Source organism: Oxyura jamaicensis, chromosome 18, assembly GCF_011077185.1.
Source record: "Oxyura jamaicensis isolate SHBP4307 breed ruddy duck chromosome 18, BPBGC_Ojam_1.0, whole genome shotgun sequence".
Taxonomy (NCBI): domain Eukaryota; kingdom Metazoa; phylum Chordata; class Aves; order Anseriformes; family Anatidae; genus Oxyura; species Oxyura jamaicensis.
In genome coordinates, this window is record NC_048910.1 from 7,742,822 (window position 1) to 7,762,522 (window position 19,701).

A 19,701-nucleotide genomic window follows, 5' to 3' on the forward strand; every position below is an offset into this window, starting at 1 on the left:
ACTTTAGTGGGTAAACAACTTAAACTCTTGGCAGTTTCTTATTGGGCAGGATTTCATTGATGCATTTTGGCTAAATAAAACAAAACTCTGAAGTAGGAGTTGCCCTGTTCCTTTTCTTTCAGAGCTATTTATGAAGAAATTGATGTCACTGTGCTGAAGCCAGAAGTTAAAAAGGATACAGAATGCTGAAGAGGGAGGTGAAGTCTTTTACTGAGCACACAAGTTACACTCTGCTGGTCCTGGGCACTGCTTAACACAACATAAAGTTGTATAATATCCTGAGTTGGAAGGGACCCATAAGGAACCTTTTTTTTTTTTTGTGGTGCGGCGGGCCCGGCATTTTTACACACTAAACAGTAAGCCTTGAAACAGTAAGCTATGTGGAAAAGTTACTTGGATCCACAGCTTGAGAATTTGTCTTAAATGTCTGTGTATTCTTCAAGGTAACTTACATTATTTTTATTTTTATTTCTTTTAAGTTTTGGAGCCTCTAAAATATGTTTTTCAAAGTCACCTGCGTATGAAGTAACTAACGCTTGACATCTGGTAAAAGTAAACTGAAAGGACTCTCACAGCTATAGAAAAGAGCTTTTCTTCTGAGTTAACTGTTCCTTTGGACTATTCATCCCTCCTTATGGAGGAAACAGGATGTCATGTTTAAAGAAACTGCATAATCCAATTTCTATTTTGGCCTCACTGATGTCTGTGTTAATCTCCCTAGAAGTGTATAAGGGTTTTTTGATATGTAGGACTTTTCTAAAATTGGGCCTCTTGATAGGTATCTCAAGTACAGTGGTTACTTTCTTATATTCATACTCTGAATACAGATTTTGTTTTCTTTGTAAAACCCTGATAAATAATAGAATTTTTGTTTAAATAAGGACCTGTGCTGGGATGTAAGGTGCTGTCATCCGTGATTAACAGAACAGAAAAAAGCTACTTGTTGCTGTGTTGTTGTTACTTTTATTTACTTGGTAAATATTGGAAGGGGATCAGTAATTTCTTCCAGCGTTCCTGCCCTGCAGAGATTGTTTTCTGGTGAAGGAAAAATAATCATCTACAATGCAGATGAGCATTAGTTATCCATTTATTTTAATCAAATTGTTTAAACCTGTTAATAACAGTTTTATCTTTTAATAAATGAAGTGCCTTGTCTATTTTAATGCTGAATGTTAAATCTGCACTTTAACAGAGAGTTCTCTTAACTTATAATTGATACAAATCTTGAGAACTTGGTTCACAGCTGATAAGCTAACTGGCTGCTTTTAAGTACTGTGTTTTAAATGTTCATTGTTAATTGTTAAGTGGTAACAAGTTCTCAGTCTTGTGCAATTTTTGTAGTGTACAATTCCCAATAAAAGCAAATGCTTCCTGAGTACTTAACCCCCAATACTTCGGAGTTTTTACCAGCTGACATGCATATTCAAATGCGGACTGTTTTGGAAGTATTTGAGAGTGAAGCTAGTGTTTCAGTTATCCAGTTGGCAGTTTTGCAGCTAGCTAGACCAATAGAACACCATGAGGAAGTAAAGGTTTCGTTTGTAAGTAGAGGTGAAAAGGTAAGCCTCTTTACCATTATTCCTCTTTCATTATTTGCAATGGTCTGGACAGCAGTCAGAAAAAAAACGTAAAAAATAAGATTTCAGGTGGATTCATTTTTCTTCTACAGCTTAGTTATGTTGTTAAAATCCTAGCATGCCTAAGTGTAACAAGTTTAAATAGGCTATTTCAGTATGGTAATCCATAATGAAATGATTGCTAACTGAACTTTTCCATATTTAAAGAAACAATTACAGATATGAAGGCCGTGAAGGAAACTGGCTAATTACTGAAGTTAGAGAGCTCGTTTTGTTGTAGGATTGTGCTCAGTATCCATGCAAACTTGGGCTTTCAAACTCAAGGGAAGACTCAGATCTTTATGAAACTTGTCAAGGGGCTATTCTTTTTCTTCTGAAATGCATGGCCAGAATAAAGCAATGTGTAGAGAACTTTCAGAATCAGTTCACCTTTCAAAAAGACAATGGATCAAAGACAAACCAGGTAAGATTTTTTTTTTCTCTCCTAGATTCCAAGATTAGTTTTGATAGCATTTTTTTCTGAAACACAACTGGAATTTTAGATTATAAGGCTGATGATATATTCATAGAGATGTTTTTCACTTGTGTGGGATCCACATTCAGCTGGATAAAATGCGTAAGAGATATGAAAATTTTTTAAAACTTTAATAAATACACAGTGAAGATAACACACTGTCATTGAGAATCTTTTTAAACAATAACAGATTTGGTACAAAAATGCATTTTAAACATAGCTTCCATTTATTTTCAGAGAAGGGCACTGTTTTTTTCATTATTGTATGCAAACATAATTGTGCGTGAAGTTATTTCCATTACCTTTTTAGAGTCTTAACCATTACTCTTAACCTTATTAGATCTCATCCACTGAAAAGGGTAGAAAGAACTGGCATATTAGATGAGATACTATGTTGAGATTAATTCCTGTCTGAAAATGGGTACGTCACTTAAACCTGCTCTGCAACTCACTCCTTATTTGCAAGACTATAAGTTATGATTATGCCTATCCCATAGATAATGGCAAAAAGTTACATAAATACAGGCTTACATGTTCCAGTGGTAAAGACTGAGTAGTACCTAGGTGGATCTCAGATCAACTTGTATGTTTCTGGACAGACTTTGTCAGACTCTGAATGGGGTTGACATTCTTTTGGTTTTTTTTTCAGGAGTCACCTCTGCTATTAATTTAGCTTGCAATTCAGAGCAGTTGTTTATGAAATGCTTTGAAGGGAAAGGCAGTACATACATAAGTCTAGCTTATCTCTGTGTAGGTGTGCCCAGTGTACAGCCTTCTCAGGAGTGCAAGAGGAATCATTAACAGTTCTGATACTCCAAATGAATTTTCTGCATAGAATCCATGCAGGAAATACGCAAAGACAAAAATAAGATTCTTTGCTTTTCAAGTCACATGTTTCTGCCAGCAATCCCCAGATCTGAAATGCTTACATTTAAATTACTGTTCCCCCTCCAAACATCAACAGTTTTAGAGCAGTCTGCTCTTACCAAATGAACTACTGATTCAGTAATAATTCAAGAGAGCATCATCTTCTGAATCATCCTATCTTCCTATGCTATGGGAGGGTTACAAAGCAATACACTCTAACTTTTAGTTTTGAGATTTTGTGAACTGATTAAGTTGCTCTATAAAAAAGTAAATATCTTTCACTGAATACAGGCTAGTTATTTTTCAGTCAGCAGTGCAATTTTAGTTATTTAATAAACTGATTTGTTCCTCTAGATTTAAAGATCTTAGTTTACACTTTGGTTTAAAATTTTCCCTCACAGAATTAATTTAACATGTTTCATCTGATAGAAAGACAGCTTTGAGACAACCCTCGCTATTCCATGAACAGAGTTCCCTTCTGCTCTCTGATGAAGAAGTAATTATCCTAATTATTCCTAAGAAGTAACATTCCAACTGCACAAGTTTAAAAAATAAAAAATAAAAATGCATGTTTTTGTAAGACCAGCATATGTCCACAATAGTTTAATAATATTATTTCATATTGCACAGTACTCCAGCAGTTTTTCCTTTCATAGAAAAATAGTTTCAAAGCTGGTATTCAAGTAGTAGAAGTCAAATTGTGTTGAGATTGCCCATTACTGATATCCAGGAAGTGGTAAGTGCTGTCCTTCTTTTGCTTCAAAAAATGTGTAGGAGAGGGTGATCAAATCAACTTTAGCCATTTTAGGGTCCTCTGCAAATTCTGGATCAATGTAGAAAAAGACAGGCATGTCTACTTCCTCTTGAGGATTCAGACGCTGTTCTTCAAAACAAAAACACTGTATGGGGGAGGAAAAAAAATTATTAGGAAATACTGTGAACATTCTCCTTGATAAAGTAAGAGAAGGTTTCATTGTTTTAAATCAGCTAAATCAGCTCCCTTTCCATGTAGATCTCTAAGATCTGAGGAAGGATCATCCATACGAGCAAGAGGACAACAATTCTGTTCCTCTTGTGTGACAGGAAAAAAAATAACTTTAATGAGATGTCTAAAAGCACAACTTGTCCAGGCTAGTTCCACTGATTACTGTCTGCCCACAGAGTAAATTGTACTAAATACCATATACTTGGGAACCACTTTAATTGGACATGTAGTTAAGCTTTTTATGGAGATAAGGCTAAAAATGAACTGATGCATTGTAATTTGAAAATTTTAAGGTATTTTCTTAAAATGTTTGTGCACATAAAGCATAACATTCAGGATTTAAATTAGAAAAAAAAAAAAAAAAAAAAAAAAATATTACTTTTCGCAGACTTACTTGTATTTTATTGAAGTACTGTCCTGCTTCAAAGGGCACTACATTATAAGTAGAGATTCCAATTATTGGTTTGTCAGTAGGATTTTTTGCTTTATAAAAGGCCAGTGCAGTCTCTCCTGGTACCACCTGTATGAAGTAATTGCATGGTGATGATTAATACCCTGCAGCCCTCCTGTCCTCAGACTCTGTTAAGAGTTCAGCTAGAATGACTTCGCTTTCTCTTTTGCCATTTCACATTGATTATTCACTCCACTATTTCACAAACGTTTTGCTTATAGATATCTCACCCCCATTCTAAATTAAAAGCATCAGCAATATTATGTACGTGCATTTTGCTGGTTTACCACTAAGGTGTTGTTTATTTTTCTCAGCAGTTTATCAGCATGCAGAGCTATTTTAATATGTGGATTTATACACAGCAATCCTTTTTGGTTGCTTGATGGAAGCTACAATTTAACTGATAGGAAAGTTTACAGAAACCCTCTGCTTTCTGTGACAGGGCCCCTATCTAGGCGACGGGCCCTACCTTCCCAAGCAGTGCTGGGGACGCAGCCTGCAGGGTAGGCTCCAGGGCCGGCCCCAGATGTGTTTTTTTCCAGATCAGCGCCCAAATGCACAAACCGAGTGCCCTGCGGGACCGAGACGTGTGGCGACAAAACCGTGTGAGGCAGAACCCCGAAGCCTTCGAGCCGCCTTTGTGAGTATCGCTCCGTTAGAGGGACGATGGGGAGGAAACCCACTCACGTAGATTTCGCTCTGCTGCGGCCTGAAGTTCCACTGGAGGCTGGAGTGCACGTCGGCGTTGAACGTGACCTTGACGACCCGCTCCTTCACCGCCTCCATCTCCTCGATCCGCGCCGCGTCGCGCCCCGCGCCCGTCGTTCCCCCCAGCCCGGTCGCCTGGGCAAAGGGAAAGGCCGCGCTCAGCACCGCCGCTCGCTCCCCGCGCCCCCCGGGGAGGAGGCAGCGGTCGGGCCCCCTCCGGTACCTGGCAGTAGAGGCGGTAGAGCGGCACGGCCGCGTACGACATCCCCACCATGCCCACGGCAGCGGCGGCGATGTAGGTGAGCGCTGTCCGGTTCCGCCGCCGCCATTCCTCCTCCTGTCCGCGGGTGAAGGGGTTGGAGCCCCGCAGCCCGCGGGCTCCCCAAGGGGCCGCCGCCCCCCGCCGCGTGGCCGCCCACAGCCCGTACCGAGCCCCGGCCGCCAGCCTCGGCGGCGCCCACCCGAGCGCCATGACGCAGAGGCAGCGTGGCCCCAGGGCCAGCCGCAGGCGGCCACCGCCGCCCGGCCCCATCCCGCTGCCGGGCCCTTATCGCGAGATGGCGGCGGGGCCTGGTCCGCGCTCCGCCTCCGCCACACCGCTCCTCTCCGCCCGTGGGGCGGTGCCGGGCCGACTCCGCGCCTCACGGAGCCGGGGAGGGGAGAAGCGGGGAGGCGGGGGCCGCCATCGCTCCGCTGAGGGGAGCGAGCGCTGCCGCCGAGGGGTCGCTGCCGTTCGCCCCGCTGAGGCGCTTGGCGGGGAGACTCCCTCAGGACCCCGCCGTTGTCTCTTCCTTTCCCCGGCCGGGCGGACCCCTCGGGCGTCGAGGTAACCGAGCCGAGCCCCGTGCCCGGCGGGCGGCCGCGCTCCGGCCGGGCTTTGTCCCGAGGGCGGCCGCTGCCCTCCCCTCAGCGGGGACTGGGGTCGCGCCTCAGGGCACCGGGTCAGCCCCAAATCCCTTGGAAGTCGCCTCCATGCCCTTGTCCCGCGCACAGCCCCGCTGCCCGGCTCCCGGTGCCGCTCCGCTTTTTGTTTAGATGCTTTAAGTAAGGGAGCAGCAAAGCCCGGAGCGAAGCCGTGCTTTGTAGCAATTCTCCTGTGGTTTGGGGCGGTTTTTTTTGCACCTCCAGTGAGAGGTCTGAAAACTTTTACTGCCATCTGCTGCAGGAAGACTTGGTGCCTTCGAAAATCAAATTAATCACTTCATACAGGAATAAACTGCCTGCATGAAGTTGTGTTACTGCAGAGGCTGATGAGGGAATACGCACTGCTCTGGAAGCAGCGTTAGGGGCAAACATTTGCCCCCCTTTTACCCCTTGTACCATGTCTCCAGAGCAGTGCTTTGTAGTCTTTGGCCATGTGAGGGTTTAGCCAGAGAGCTCATAAGGTCAGGAAATTTGCCAGCAATATAAACACGTATTTTTGCATTGGTGCTCTTTCAGAAATTTTTCAAATGACTGTAAATCAGTATGTTTACGACTGCATTTCTTAAAACCTGTTGTATGCACTAATAAAAATGCAGTGTGTTGGTCCGTAACCCCATCTTGCATGCCTTGTGGCCCACGTCTTAGATGCTCAAAGTCAGAATTCCAGAGGTGCTGAATACTAGATGGCAAGTGAAAAAATGTGAGAAAGTAAGACACATAGAACACCTCACCTTGTCCATAACACTATTAGACTCACCTAACCTTTTCTAGAAGAAAATCAGACATTATTTTTATCTTGCACAATTATTTTATCCTGGTATTTTAGTCTCACTTTTTTGTATATATACGTGTATATATATAAGTTTTTAATCACAGAGTGTTCCGATTTACTTCTACTTCCTGACTCATGAATTAAAAGTAAATTAGGTTGTCAGATGTTTTGGTACAATATACAGCTAAGTCTGAATTATCTGCTTACTGTTTTCACCATTGAAGTGTATCTGGTTTATCATGAAAATTCTCTTCTCCCACTGGATTTTTGTTAGTAATAAATAAGAATTGTTGTCAGTGCTTGAAAATAAACAGCCATATACATTTCAGAAGGTGGTTTCTCCTTTTTTACAGCAATTATTGTCCTGGTTATGAGCCAGTGCTTCGTGTTTCAGAATTCTTCATTTTGAATTTTTAATAGAATTGAAGATGTCCAGTACAGATCCCCTAACAAACCTGAATAAAAAGTAAGTACTTCCCCCCCCCCCCGCCCCCCACGTACAGGAATGCAAAAATTACTGGCTTGTAATATGAAAATTCTTGAAGTTTACTTAGCAGGATCTTGTTTTGCTGGTGTCTTAAAGAAATATTAATACTGAAACAGTTTGAAGCAACTTCTTACAAAAGGTAACACCAACACCAGTGAATTTAGACATAAAGGGAAGAAATAGCTCTTACGCTTTTCATCAAGTTAATTGGCATTCAATTTGAATTGGTTCTCTAGAGATAAAGCCCCCCATAGAAATTTCTTAATACTTTTGAAACTATAAAAACATACTTGTATATAGTAAATGACTTCCTTGTGTATATGGGGCAACTACATCAACATAACACTGAATTGAATTTATGAATTATAATGCATTATTTTTAAAGAATAATAGGCATGACTAAAGTCTTTTATTGCTGTGCTTTGGAACCATCTTTCTGGTTTTTGTTTGTTTGTTTGTTTTGTTTTAAAAACAGTGCCACGGGATATATAATGACAGTTATATTAAATTCTATAAACTGTAATGTTATCCATTTAATAGTTGGGTCAAATTCTAAAGGACAAAGTTGGATTTAGTCATGATTGAAAATCGTAAGTTCAGACTCCTCCCAAACTGTTAAATAACCATGCCAACACTGTCATCAAAAAACATAATGAAAAACGGGCGCAGACAGCTTATATTCAACTGTATGACGTTTACTGTGTTTATGCAATAGATTCCAGCTAGTAGTACTCAAAGGCATTGTCAAACAATTTAGCATAGATTTTGAATTATACCACTTCGTGAATAACTTAATTTAAAAAAAAAATCACAGAGCATTTATTAAAAAAATAACTGATTTTTCCTGGGATTTGAAGATGCAATTGCTCTGATTGTCAGATGGAAATAAAGGGGCATGTAATACAAAGGTATATCTTTAAAAAGCTATGTTTTGCTAGGTCCCTATGCAAGGTTCATTGTATAAATAGTTACTAGATGACTGTATTCCAAAAGCAGTTTTTCAAATAAGAAATTAACGTGAAATTGGTGCACAAAACCATACTTAAACTACATCATGATGCAAGACTGATTTTCTGTACTTTTTTTTCGCGTCTGGGAACCAATATCAATGTACACTGCTTTAAGAATGTAGTTGATTAGATGTTAATTGAGGCTTACCTAAACTTTAAATAATACATTTTTTCTCTATGCAAGGGGTTAGCCTCAAACCATTCATGCTTCTACTTAATTACAAGGTTGCTCAAGCTGTTGCTCAAGCTTTTTTTTTTTTTTCATGTTTAACAACTGCCACATAATGATACATGTTTTCTCTTAATCTTTATGACCTAATCAGCAAAATACATTCTTGAATAATTAGTGTTTTGGGATAGATCAGAAGAAAACATTTGCTCATACTGTCTCTTGGCTGTGGTGTTTAGTGTCATAACGAATTTTCACCTTTCAGGGTTTGTGAACCTGAAAGGTTATGGTTGCATAACTCACTTGTATTGGATTTTCATAAAAGATCTTTTTTAGTTATGATAAATGGTCTTGTGAATCTTGCTACAAAAGATTATGCAGATGTTTTTTACTGTCTACAAAATTATCCTATAATTCATCTCGGTTGCTAAAGCATTACAAAATTTCTTTCGGGAAAGGTGAGTCATAATTAATAATGTTGCCAAAGAGAATAGCTTACTCTCTGAAAACAAATCTTGGTTTGCTTGCTGCACAAAGTAACAAATAATCTCTCTTGAAAAATTCAGTCTTATTTGCAAATACTAGATTTTATGGTGTTTTGTTGTTGTTGTTGTTGTTTTGTTTTTATGTGTTACTATGTTCTAAGCTCCTTCTAGGAGTAAAAAATAATTTGAATTCCACGGAGTATGTTCTTGAAAGGCAGAGTTCTCTTGAACTGGCAAGAGAAGCAATACCAGTTCTCTGTATGACTCCGTTAGAAAAAGCAGCACAGCAACAGAACTTTAAGGTAAAGAGGGACAGAAGCCTTGGGGATGAGTTCAGGAAGCTGAACAATTTATGGTTTTACCTTGAAGAAGGAACGGAGAAGCAATTTTAGAACAAGAGATGTATTTCTGATAACCAAACTCTAGAAAAAAGAGATTGGAGAAATAAGGAGGTTGATACTATTTTACATCTGCGTATATTGTTGGGAAGTTTGTCATGTCTGGTTTAATAAAAATCAATTTTTATTTTTTAATAACGGAAATGCATAGCCTTGAGTCATATTTTTAAGTGTGTGTGTTTGTATTGAAAAAAGCATGACATTGTGAAAAAGCTCTATTGTTCTGAGTGATTTGTTTTGACAAATGCTCTATACACTGATACCACAAATTGAACTCCATTGGTGTTAAGAACAATTAAAATTTTGTGGTAGAAGAGCTATTGGTATTTTACTGGCCATCTTCTGTAATTTTGCCTGGAGCTAATCAAATTGATATAATGCTTAAAATATTGGTGACTTTTCCTTCTTTGGACTAACACCAGAAGCACTAGCAGAATTAAACTGATTTAGGAAAGGCTACAAAGGCACACGTTTTCATCAGTAAATGTATGTGAGCACTCCAAATGAGGCCAGTGGGAGTCCTTCACTTTGTGGGAATTGGGAAGGCTGCTTTTATGTTCCCACTTCCATCACTGGACTTTTCCTCAGTCTTTAGTAGGTCACGTCAGCTTTCTGTCTGTCTCGGATTGCAGACACTAGGGACTGACCTCACAATTCTTGAACACCACATAGCACATTGCTTATAAGCATAAATACTGTTTTCCCAGAATGATTACATGCTACTAAAAACACAGTTACTACAACTTTAAAAAAAAAAAAAAAGAAGTGCATTAGCTAAGCATATGCATTTTCTGTATAGCCACGCTCTCCCACTGTGCGGCTCTAGACGCTGACAGATGCTGTCTCATCACAGGTTTACTCCCTGCTTTAGACAGGATTCATCTTTATATTTAAAGGCCTTAATGAACACAGAATATTTGATTTTCATTTTAAAATGCCTTTTTTTTTTTTTAATATCTTTTAGAAAACAGGGCAGTAATGGGAGTGTATACTGTGATATAAACATGGAAGGAGACAGTAGGTAATTAAACTGCTGTCAGAAGCTCAGAACTTCCAAAAATATGCATACCTCTGCAAAGACCAAGCCTCAGGTCAGAACAGTCTTACGTCTGGAAATAGTTGTATAGTTTTTCTTTTGGGAACTATTCTCAATGCAATGACAGAAATTCATTCCTTCAGGTGTTTTTCTGATGTTCCGTTGGGTTTGTTGAAATAAAAAGGCACTGCAAAGCTTTGTGGCTTTTTTGGTAGCTCAAGGACAAAGGATTTCTGGAAGTAGGCATTGAAATGTAGGGGATCGTTTTTGAGGTTCATTTAGATTAAGAATGCCAATTCTGAGTATTCAGTAGGAAGTTAAAATATTTTATGTTTAAAAGAATAAGCCTCAGAAACAGAAGGCTCACAGATCATTTCTAGAAAAATGGGATTTACAGAATCATACCTACTGTTCACCTACTCATGCTATAAAAATCATCAGGATATGTAACAAAATGCGGTCATTTTTTGTACCAATTTTACTTGCTTTCACAAAAAACAAGCATGTCAGTGTCCATTTCTACTGAAAAGATGTAGCCCAAGTTCTGTGTAAACCTCAGACTGTTGGATACTGAAAGGCAAAAACTAAGTTAAAGCATGCCACAAGTCAGTACTGTAACTGGGAATGCCAAGTAATAGCATAATGGCATTTGCTTAATGCTTTCAGTCTGTCTGCTTTGTGGGCTTTCCCTTTTGTGTGTGGATGTATATAACCCAGCCTGCTAGGCAGGTTGCTTTGGAAAGGTCATGAGTTACTTTTTTGACCTTGTTTGTAGGGAGCATGTAAATAAATAACCGGAAGAACATGAATAAATAAGTTGAATTATTCCATCTGCTCGCTGCTGCTAGCTATAGATTGCACAATCCCAGTTTTAATAAATGCAAGTAATTTTTCCCTCCTCTGCATTTATCAGTCTAAAGTTGCTACAAATTGCCATTTCAAACAGAAAAAGTAAACGTTGCCTGGATAGCTGAATTAGCCAATGTGACGCAGAGGGTTTCAGAGAAGATTAAGTAGGCAGAGACACTCGTCTCGGGCTCTGTCTGTTTGACTTTGTTTTTTGGTTAGTAGCAGAAATTGTCCTGCTGATAACCTTTATCCCGTTGAACTGGAAACCTCCAGTGTATTTTGGTTGCTGTACTGAAGAATGTCCTTACTCTCACCAGGAGATGAAGATGAACCAGAGCGTTTCGATGGTCTTTCTCTCTTATACTGGTATGCTTAACCTTTGGGTTCTCATGGCGTTTTTCTAGCTTGCGATTGGGAAGGGTACAATTGAGATCATTTAACAGCTGTAGCCATTTTCAGCTGCTTGTTTCTTTTATCGTTAAGATTTTGAGTAAGTGCCAAATCATATCTATTCTTGAGGGAAGAGTATTATTCTTCCATTGATAAGTCTAGCTAAATATTCTGTTTGTGGCCATAAATGACTAATAATTTCTCAGGAATACAGAACAGAATAATACCCAGAGCCACGTGTTCTGATAAGTCTCTAGAAGGGATAAAACAGAAAGCTGTTGAACTTCCTTGTATGTGCTGATAACAAAGTAATAGAAATAAAGTACCCAAGACTTCATTTTAATAGTCTTTACTAGAACGTCTGCACAAAATGATGTGCACTCAGTCTATTAGCATTCCAAGACTTCAGCTGAAGTGTTGTTTAATATTTTGTCATAATTTTAATGTCATGAAGTCATGGTCTAGCTTGTTGATTTCAGCTATTGTCTCACCTCACCTTTTTTTTTTCTCTTCTGTGTGCTAAAAGCTGGCTTGAAAATATTTGTATATGACTTCTATAGGAAAGAGCAGTGACATTTAATTGATTATTTAATGTGCATCTTTTTCTACAAAGAACACGTTATTTTTGTTACTGCTGCCAGTTGGTTTATATTCTCTGTATCCTCTTAATCAGAATCAAGTTTACGTTAGCTCTCTTGAACGCATTGCCTGTTACTTATAGAAACATAGATCCTTTCATATTACGTGCTCTGTGCCCTGATTTGATAATGTCCTGATCTTCGTGTACATTTACTGTAATCTCTGTATTCCTTTGAAATATTGAAGACTTAAAATCTGAGATTTGATCTTCTAAAACTTCACAAAATAAACTGTGTAAAGCTGAAGCTTAACATTTGTTTGTGCTTTTTCTTTTTTTCCAAAAGTTATGGTTAACCCAATAATAATATTCTATGCATGTGTTGAGGTAGCTTGATTTGCTACTCTTCATTCTTCACTAATAATACAGAAGATAAGGAAAAAGTACAATATTCCTGATGGACTATTTTGGCAAGTGTGCACTGAGATATTAATTAAGGAAAATGCAGTTAAGTTGAGGTCTCTATTACTGGAAAAAATACATATTAAATAATAAATAACAGTCATGTGTGGATCTCTGCAATGTATGAGCAAATGACTACTATGTGAAAACCGCTAAGAGTATGGCAGCACAGTAAAAGGCAAAACAGGAAAGAAAATGGAAAGAATAATTGCATATTTTAAAGATCATTTTTTTCTTGTCTAAGTTTTCAAAGATGGATACAAATCAGGACAGAGCTCTAAAGCAAGTGACTGGTATATTGTCTTTCAGCCTTAAAACAGCTTAAATTCATGGGATAATTGAGATGCCAGTACTCAGCAATAATGCAAAATGATCCATTGCTGTAGTATAGAAGTAGTTGACCCCAAAAAGTTTTGTTAAAGAAATAACAGACTTTGGGGTTTATTCGTCCTCTCAAAATGTGAAAAAATAGAAGTGATTTCATTCACTTTTAGCCTCATGAAGTGGGTCTTATGCTCTGTCACACCATAGCAAGGTCATGTGCAGTCTGGGCAGTGGCAAAATACACTGACTAGGCTTCGTCGGTCCTTTTTAGCCTGTGGAACAGATACTGGGAGGAATAATGCAGTGAAAATTACAGGATGTTTGACACGTAGGCTTCTTGTTTGTTTTAAAGATTAATCATTAGGTCTGTTCTTATGGCTAACCTTTCTGAAGCAAAGGCTAATTTTGCAAATACTTGGGAATTTGAGATTGTGGAAAAAATTGTCATGTTGTTGTTGTTTTTTTTTTTTTAAGTGCTTACTCCTTGATAAAGGACTCACACAGTTTTCTTATGCAAAAGTGAAAGATTTGGGATGTTCTTTATGACCTGAATCTTGCTTGCTGCTGGAATTTAGGAACATTTGGACCTTCTGGGTTTCTGTCTTCCCTGGCAGGACACCCTTTAATGGCATGTACTCCAAATTTTGCTGAAATACTGAGTTTCAGGCTAGGAGTTGAAGGTGCATGCTGGATTTGGCTGCGTGGGAGGATTTGGGTCACTATGTCCTCCATTTTGATCCCCCTCTCCCCCCCCCCTCCACTAATGAATTTTAGTTGTTCCATTTCACTTCAACATCATGCTCTAGAAAATACTACGTCTTATCTAATACAGAACAATATGTATGTAGGTCAAAGCAGGAAAACCTAAATTGTGCTTCTGCTTTTTTTGCAGAAGGTATCTGGTGAGTCTTCTCCAAAAATGGTGTAGTGGGAAGACAAAGGATCTGTGACACAGCTTGTTTTTTCTATAGTAGCTCATCAAAATGAAAATTGACAAGTGGTAAAGTGTGGCCAATTACTCTGAATATAAAGGAATTCTTAATGTTTTACATTCTCACAGCAGTACACTGGAAACGTTTCTGATGGAATTGTAAATATGGGTTTCAAGGATCTAATTTTACTTTGTATACTTATTTAATTCTTTCCCATTATCACGTGCCTACAAAATGCTCATCTGCCTTCAGATGCCTGGAATTCTGACCTGGGGTTGGAGGGTACAAAGAGGAGCAGGCAATAGCGTTTGGAAAGAAGCCTTTATAAACAGAACAGTGTTGAATAAGAAATGAAAGACTGCAGGGAAAAGCTTACATTCACGAATAACCACAAAGTTGTATGTTAGATGTTTTAGCAAATGTTTTGGATGCACTGTCTTGGCTGTGATTCTGTCGTAATATTCATCAGCTGATCTGAGATGTTATGATGTGTTTTTCTTGCCTAAACATTAAGCTGGACCAGGTCATGGAATTTTGCTTCTATTTAATCAAAATCCCTTTACTATAAGTAAAGTGGGATTCAGAATTCAGCCTGAAGTTCTCTGGGGAGAATGGAAATAAACAAAGCATACGTTATTTTACCCTTATCATCTCATATTTATGATGAAAAGATTGAGTTTTCACTGGAGGGGAGAAGTGGCATAAAGGTTTCAAATAAGGTTGACAGTCAAGAAGACTCATTTTGGTTTCTATTAGAGTTAAAAACATGGTCACTGGAATTTCTTCTGTATTAACATAGCTTTATATACATTTATGTCATTAGAGATCTAATGATTTTTATTTTATTTCATAGGACGATTATGGGCCCTCATGGAATCAATCGAGCTGTTCACCGCATTTCTTTTTCTGATTGTCAGAATGGACTAGGTAATTACGTTGCACATTCTGTTGATGCAGAGCAAACCAGACCTAAAAGCACCTGGTGAGCTTATCCAGTTAACACTGACACCAGTAGAAGTTTAATTTATCCAAATTTTATGGATTTGACTGTAAATCCATTTAGCACAGTAGATGGAATAACAATTTCTTGCCTGTTTCTTTTGTTGGTTGTTCAGGAGTTAAAATTATTGGAGGCTACCGGGCACAAACTGCAGAAGATTATGGGATTTTCATAAAGAGAATTCTACCTGGAGGGGTTGCTGCTGTAGATAGTAAGTAATTTAAAATGTATTTTTGCAAACGTGCTGTAAATAAAAAGCTTTTTTGAGATTCCATCTTCTCTTACGCAGATTGATCATTTAAAATAATTACTTCAAAAGTGATCGTTCCTACACTTGAGACTTGCAAAAGGTTAAAAATAAAAATGGTTCTAAAATATATTTTAGAGATGTCTTTATCAAATATAAAATATAAATGTATTCATGCATGGTAGCTTACATGCATGTTATCAGCAACATTCAGCCAAAAGTTACTTCCAAAACTATGGACTCCAGTGCTGCAAATATTTGTGCTATAATACAAATAACGTTTATTTTCTGTAGCTGTTCTGTGATTAGTAACACTGACTGATTGTCATTAGTCTTGTCACAGTGGCATAGATAAATCAGGATCAGAACCTAAGCTGCTGAATGTCGTAAGGTTGTTTATGCATTAGATCAAATAAAATTGAAAGGAAAAAAAAACAAAACTGCTTTATTACCATAATATAATACATTCTCCACTTTCCTGTTGATTCATGAGTGGCTGTTGATTTCATTACAAGGCCGTTTGCTCGCGGGAGACCTTATTTTGGATGTCAATGGAGAAAACTTAATTGGAGTAACCAATGAAAGGTACGTTTGTACTGTTGAGTAGATGTGCATTAGAGCTTGAAATGTATGTATTTATTTATTTGTGGCCATATCGACCACTGATTAACGACCACAACTCCACTAAGGTCACAGGAGTTGAACCGGCAATGAATTTAATAAAGCTAATTATGCAAAACTATCAGAAAAGTGATGGGAGTTCAAATGCTTTTGTAATGGCAGAATAAGATAGTTTTGTAATGATGCAGATTATAGAATGTGTGTGAAAATAGCATTAAAGCATATTAAGCTGTTACAATATTTTATATTTACATTTTGGTTGAATACTGGTGAGAATAAATAGTGCAGTTAACAAGTATCATTGTAATGGGATAATTAAGGAGGTATTGCTTAGGAAAAAAAAAATGTAGAATGTTTGATGGTTCCTGTAGCTGGATCACCAGAGATCAATGTGATGCCTAATTTTTAAGAGTAAGATGTGGAATTAAAATGCAATGCAAAATTACAGTATATGTTGGTGAGTGAAATCCTAAGCAATGGAAGATATCTGAGCAGTATTCTTTCTCTGGTGTAGGCTGTTAATCCTAAAGGAGGTCCAGGGTCCAGTAGGATGGCCCAAGGAGAGATGGGGACAAAAGGGAAGGGAAAGAAAGAACAATCCCAGTGTATTCCCATCATCAGGCACAAACTCACCACAGTCTGTTTTTTTTTGCTTAGTTCTCCAGTGCTTAATTTGGGTTATGCTGCTGACAAACTTTTCTCTGTATCTCTTAGTCAAAATTATTAACTATATTAAGAATTTGTTCATTTTCCCATCATTTTAGCATTACCTACTGTGTATTTCTTGACAGAACCCTGGTATATTTACTTTATTATTTTTCCCCCTCTTTCTAGGGCCGTTGACATCTTGCGAACAGCTTCAGCATCTAATCACATGTCTCTGCTAGTTGCCAGAGATGAAGAAGCAAAGTAAGAGAAAAATAGTGTTGCGTTAACTTCAAAACTGACAAAATCCAATGCAGTAGCTAAGTCTGAGAAGGCATATATATATATATTATTTTTTCAGATTAAGGTTAATCACAAAATTGCAGCACATGTCACAGTTTTTAAATGTTATATTTTTATAACAATGCATTTTGTTAGTGTCCTGGGCAGTGAGGACTGGAATACTCATTTTAATTAGACTGCTCACATCAATTAAAGTGGTAAGCTCTGGCCAATTTCAGTTCAATGGAGAGGACTGAAATGCTATGTTACCAGCTAATACCCTTAGAATTATTTGCTATAATAATAGCATTTTTTAGCACATCTCACATGTTAAAATAAAAAATGAGGAAATGCACTAGACCTACAGTACCACAAAACTGTGATTTAAGTTGGTCTTACCTTCTGAAAAGGCAAATTTGGTTCTTGTTTCACCTCAGTAGTTTGCTTTTCAGTTTCTAATGAGCTCTGAATTAGTTTGGATAAGTAGGTTAAACTGTTCGCTGCAGCAGGTAGCCCAAAATACCTCTATTATAAGGACGTATCTGTTAAATATCACGTTAATCTTGTTGTCTGAAGTTAAGCATATAAACTAATATTGGCACAGAATCATAGGAAATGTTAGGATCTAGGCTTGTATCCCCTTTTGACTTAAATCTCTTCAGGAAATTGCTGTTACACAACTATATTTGATAATCATTGTGAGAGTAGTTGCTGCTATTTGCCACTGCTAGGATGTTCCACTTAGAGTAGGTCTCCATAAAGGAATTTTCTCCAAATTCCTTGTCTTTTTCTGACTTAAGGGTCCCATTTCTGCCCCTTTATTTTTGTATTTAACAATCTGCACAGTACTGTACTGTAGCCTCTCATCTCTCCTTTTGCCTCTGTACTGTAGCCTCTGTACTGTAGCCTCTGATCTCTCCTTTTTTCAGGCTGCCTAGATACATGAGGTCCACTCTTAATCTGCTTTTATCTAAAGCATACTGACCTAGTTCCTCTAAACTCCTTGAATAATTAAAATCCATCAGTCCTTTTACCGTTCTGGTGGTATGCCCAGTGCCCTGCACAGAATGTGCCACTCCATACAGTCCCTCGCTCAGACAGCTCTGAAGGATTTTTTTGTGACTGTGATAAAAGATCCAATTTACGCTGAACTGCGTTCGTGTGTGTTCCCTGGATTTGACATTAGTTCAATAAATTTTTTATCTTTTTTTTTTTTTTTTGGTTGGTTGTTTGTTTTTTTGACAACACATCCAACAGACTTCAATAACCGTCTGCAGTCACCGGAATTACATGGGAATACATTTACTGCAATCAGTTAATTCATGTCCTCTTTCTCTAATTTTTAATTCTATTATATTAATTTGATGATGATGCTGGCTTATACCATTCTAGATTTTATTTTATTTTAAAATCTTTCATTACTGAGATAGATATAGCTCAGATTATTAAAAAAATGTCTTTTTATATTAGGCTGCATTTAATATTAGATTATTAAGACTATTATTACTTGTTGCTTTTTAGCATATGTAATACAAGATCTTCATCTCTGCTGCTTTTTTGCCAGTTTATTTCTGCAAAGAACTGTTTTTGATTATTATTTTTTTCAACAGTGCAACTGACTGTTTTTTCTTTCTGTCAAAAATGAGAGCAAACTATAACTTTATTGGTTAATTGATAAGTGCCTTTGTCTGATTTGATTCATTTAAAAGCGTCAAATACATATTGGTCTTAAAAGAAATGTAATTATTAATCAGATTTAGATTACTTGTAAAGAGCCTCTAGCTTGAGCTCAGTAGTTGAATTTTTTTTTTCCATTTCAAAACTGGAACAAATGAATGAATGAAAGGGAAAATTTGCAGTGTATTTAAATAAAAAGTATAGCAATGAATTGTAGCAAGTATTTAAATAAATGAATATATATTTTTTGTAGTAAAGAAAAAGATAAGTTCTAAAACTTTACACAAAAAGATGAATCAGAACTTTCTTTTCACCGTTCACCATGAGGTTGAAAGAACAGCGATTTGCAACTTCTGTTATAGTAAAGTGGGCATAGCTTTGTGCTTTATTACAGCAAAAGCTCTTGGTTTTGATCCATCTTCATATGTGTATGTTGTGATAGATTTTCTAAGGCATGTATAAGAAAATAATAGATAGTAAATACATATTTCAGACGGATAACATTTTTTCACAAATGTCTTCCTGTTCGATTGTGACTGGTGTGACTCACAATCCAGTAAACGAGTACTGTAGAACAAGATATTACTGTGAATGAGAATTGATAGCTCAAATATTCATGCAGAGCTGAAGAATTACCCTTTATTTTATCAGTTGGAGATTTTTAAAAGATTTAATTGTGAAAAAGATAAGTGAAGCCCAAGCACATAAAATATTAATATATTTAAAAATATTTAATATTTAAAATATTTAATATATAATGATATCTAGCTCTGATGAAATGGACCACATACTTTTGAGAAAGCTAAGTAGAAGTTACGAATTTGTATCTGTTTTACTACTACTTGTATAAGTAAGAAACACTTCTTTCTATAATCTTTTTGACCGGGGCTAATGCCGCAACCTTGATGGCCATTCTCTTCTGGGTCCTCATTCAAACTAATTGAAATAAAAGCATTCTTTAAAGATACAAATATGCTATGGGTATATTATCTGATTCCATCTAATGTAAATAATTTGTTTTGGACCCAAGTAATACCACTTGTCTTATTATCTGTAGCTGACTTGAACTACAAGTTTAGAAAGTTTTGAAATCCAGGGTAAAGAGAGGTAATAATTAAGCTCTTCTACCAATAGCCTGTTCCATCCATAGTTTGTTGCTGTTCCATCCTTATCCTTCTGGATTACATTACATTTTTCTTGCCTCTTCTGAATGCTTTTATATCTGACAGGGCTTTCCTCTTTCATTTGAGAGTGAACTTTGCTTTCTGAGGAACTGTAACTGTTCAGCAGAGATGCTAGCAGATTTCGAAGG

General features: G+C 37.5%; 3 protein-coding genes across 7 annotated transcripts in view; 2 read left to right on the forward strand and 1 right to left on the reverse strand.

Annotated features, from left to right (window-relative positions):
• The window catches only part of TOM1L1 (target of myb1 like 1 membrane trafficking protein), a 24,268-nt gene extending 22,890 nt beyond the window's left edge, over positions 1-1,378 (forward strand). For both annotated transcript variants that reach the window (XM_035342752.1, XM_035342751.1), the window contains one exon: positions 123-1,378. In XM_035342752.1, the coding sequence (XP_035198643.1) occupies positions 123-189 (67 nt within the window). In that variant the 3' untranslated portion in view covers positions 190-1,378. The remainder of the gene's footprint in view (positions 1-122) is intronic.
• LOC118176038 (cytochrome c oxidase assembly protein COX11, mitochondrial) lies at positions 339-5,682 on the reverse strand. Its single transcript, XM_035342758.1, has 4 exons — positions 5,326-5,682; positions 5,082-5,237; positions 4,338-4,463; positions 339-3,857 (listed from the first exon to the last, which is right to left on the reverse strand). Exons 1-4 carry the CDS (start codon positions 5,632-5,634, stop codon positions 3,675-3,677), a joined length of 774 nt encoding a protein of 257 aa, XP_035198649.1. The 5' UTR covers positions 5,635-5,682; the 3' UTR covers positions 339-3,674.
• A 92-nt stretch (positions 5,683-5,774) lies between these two features.
• The window catches only part of STXBP4 (syntaxin binding protein 4), a 70,653-nt gene continuing 56,726 nt past the window's right edge, over positions 5,775-19,701 (forward strand). Inside the window, exons 1-7 of one of the 4 annotated variants that reach the window (XM_035342747.1) lie at positions 5,775-5,928; positions 7,152-7,264; positions 11,452-11,598; positions 14,771-14,844; positions 15,033-15,128; positions 15,680-15,749; positions 16,620-16,694. In XM_035342747.1, the coding sequence (XP_035198638.1) occupies positions 11,531-11,598; positions 14,771-14,844; positions 15,033-15,128; positions 15,680-15,749; positions 16,620-16,694 (383 nt within the window). In that variant the 5' untranslated portion in view covers positions 5,775-5,928; positions 7,152-7,264; positions 11,452-11,530. The remainder of the gene's footprint in view (positions 5,929-7,151; positions 7,265-11,451; positions 11,599-14,770; positions 14,845-15,032; positions 15,129-15,679; positions 15,750-16,619; positions 16,695-19,701) is intronic. The other 3 variants (XM_035342748.1, XM_035342750.1, XM_035342749.1) reach the window with 3 other exon arrangements.

What these genes read in the sequence shown, in the direction of transcription:
- LOC118176038 (XM_035342758.1), bottom strand. Translation starts at nt 5,634, where the DNA reads ATGGGGCCGGGCGGCGGTGGCCGCCTGCGGCTGGCCCTGGGGCCACGC. An exon ending in TCTACCGCCTCTACTGCCAG is followed by an intron (nt 5,238 to 5,325) that starts GTACCGGAGGGG and finishes CCCTTTGCCCAG; the next exon opens with GCGACCGGGCTGGGGGGAAC. An exon ending in AGTACTTCAATAAAATACAA is followed by an intron (nt 3,858 to 4,337) that starts GTAAGTCTGCGA and finishes TCCCCCATACAG; the next exon opens with TGTTTTTGTTTTGAAGAACA.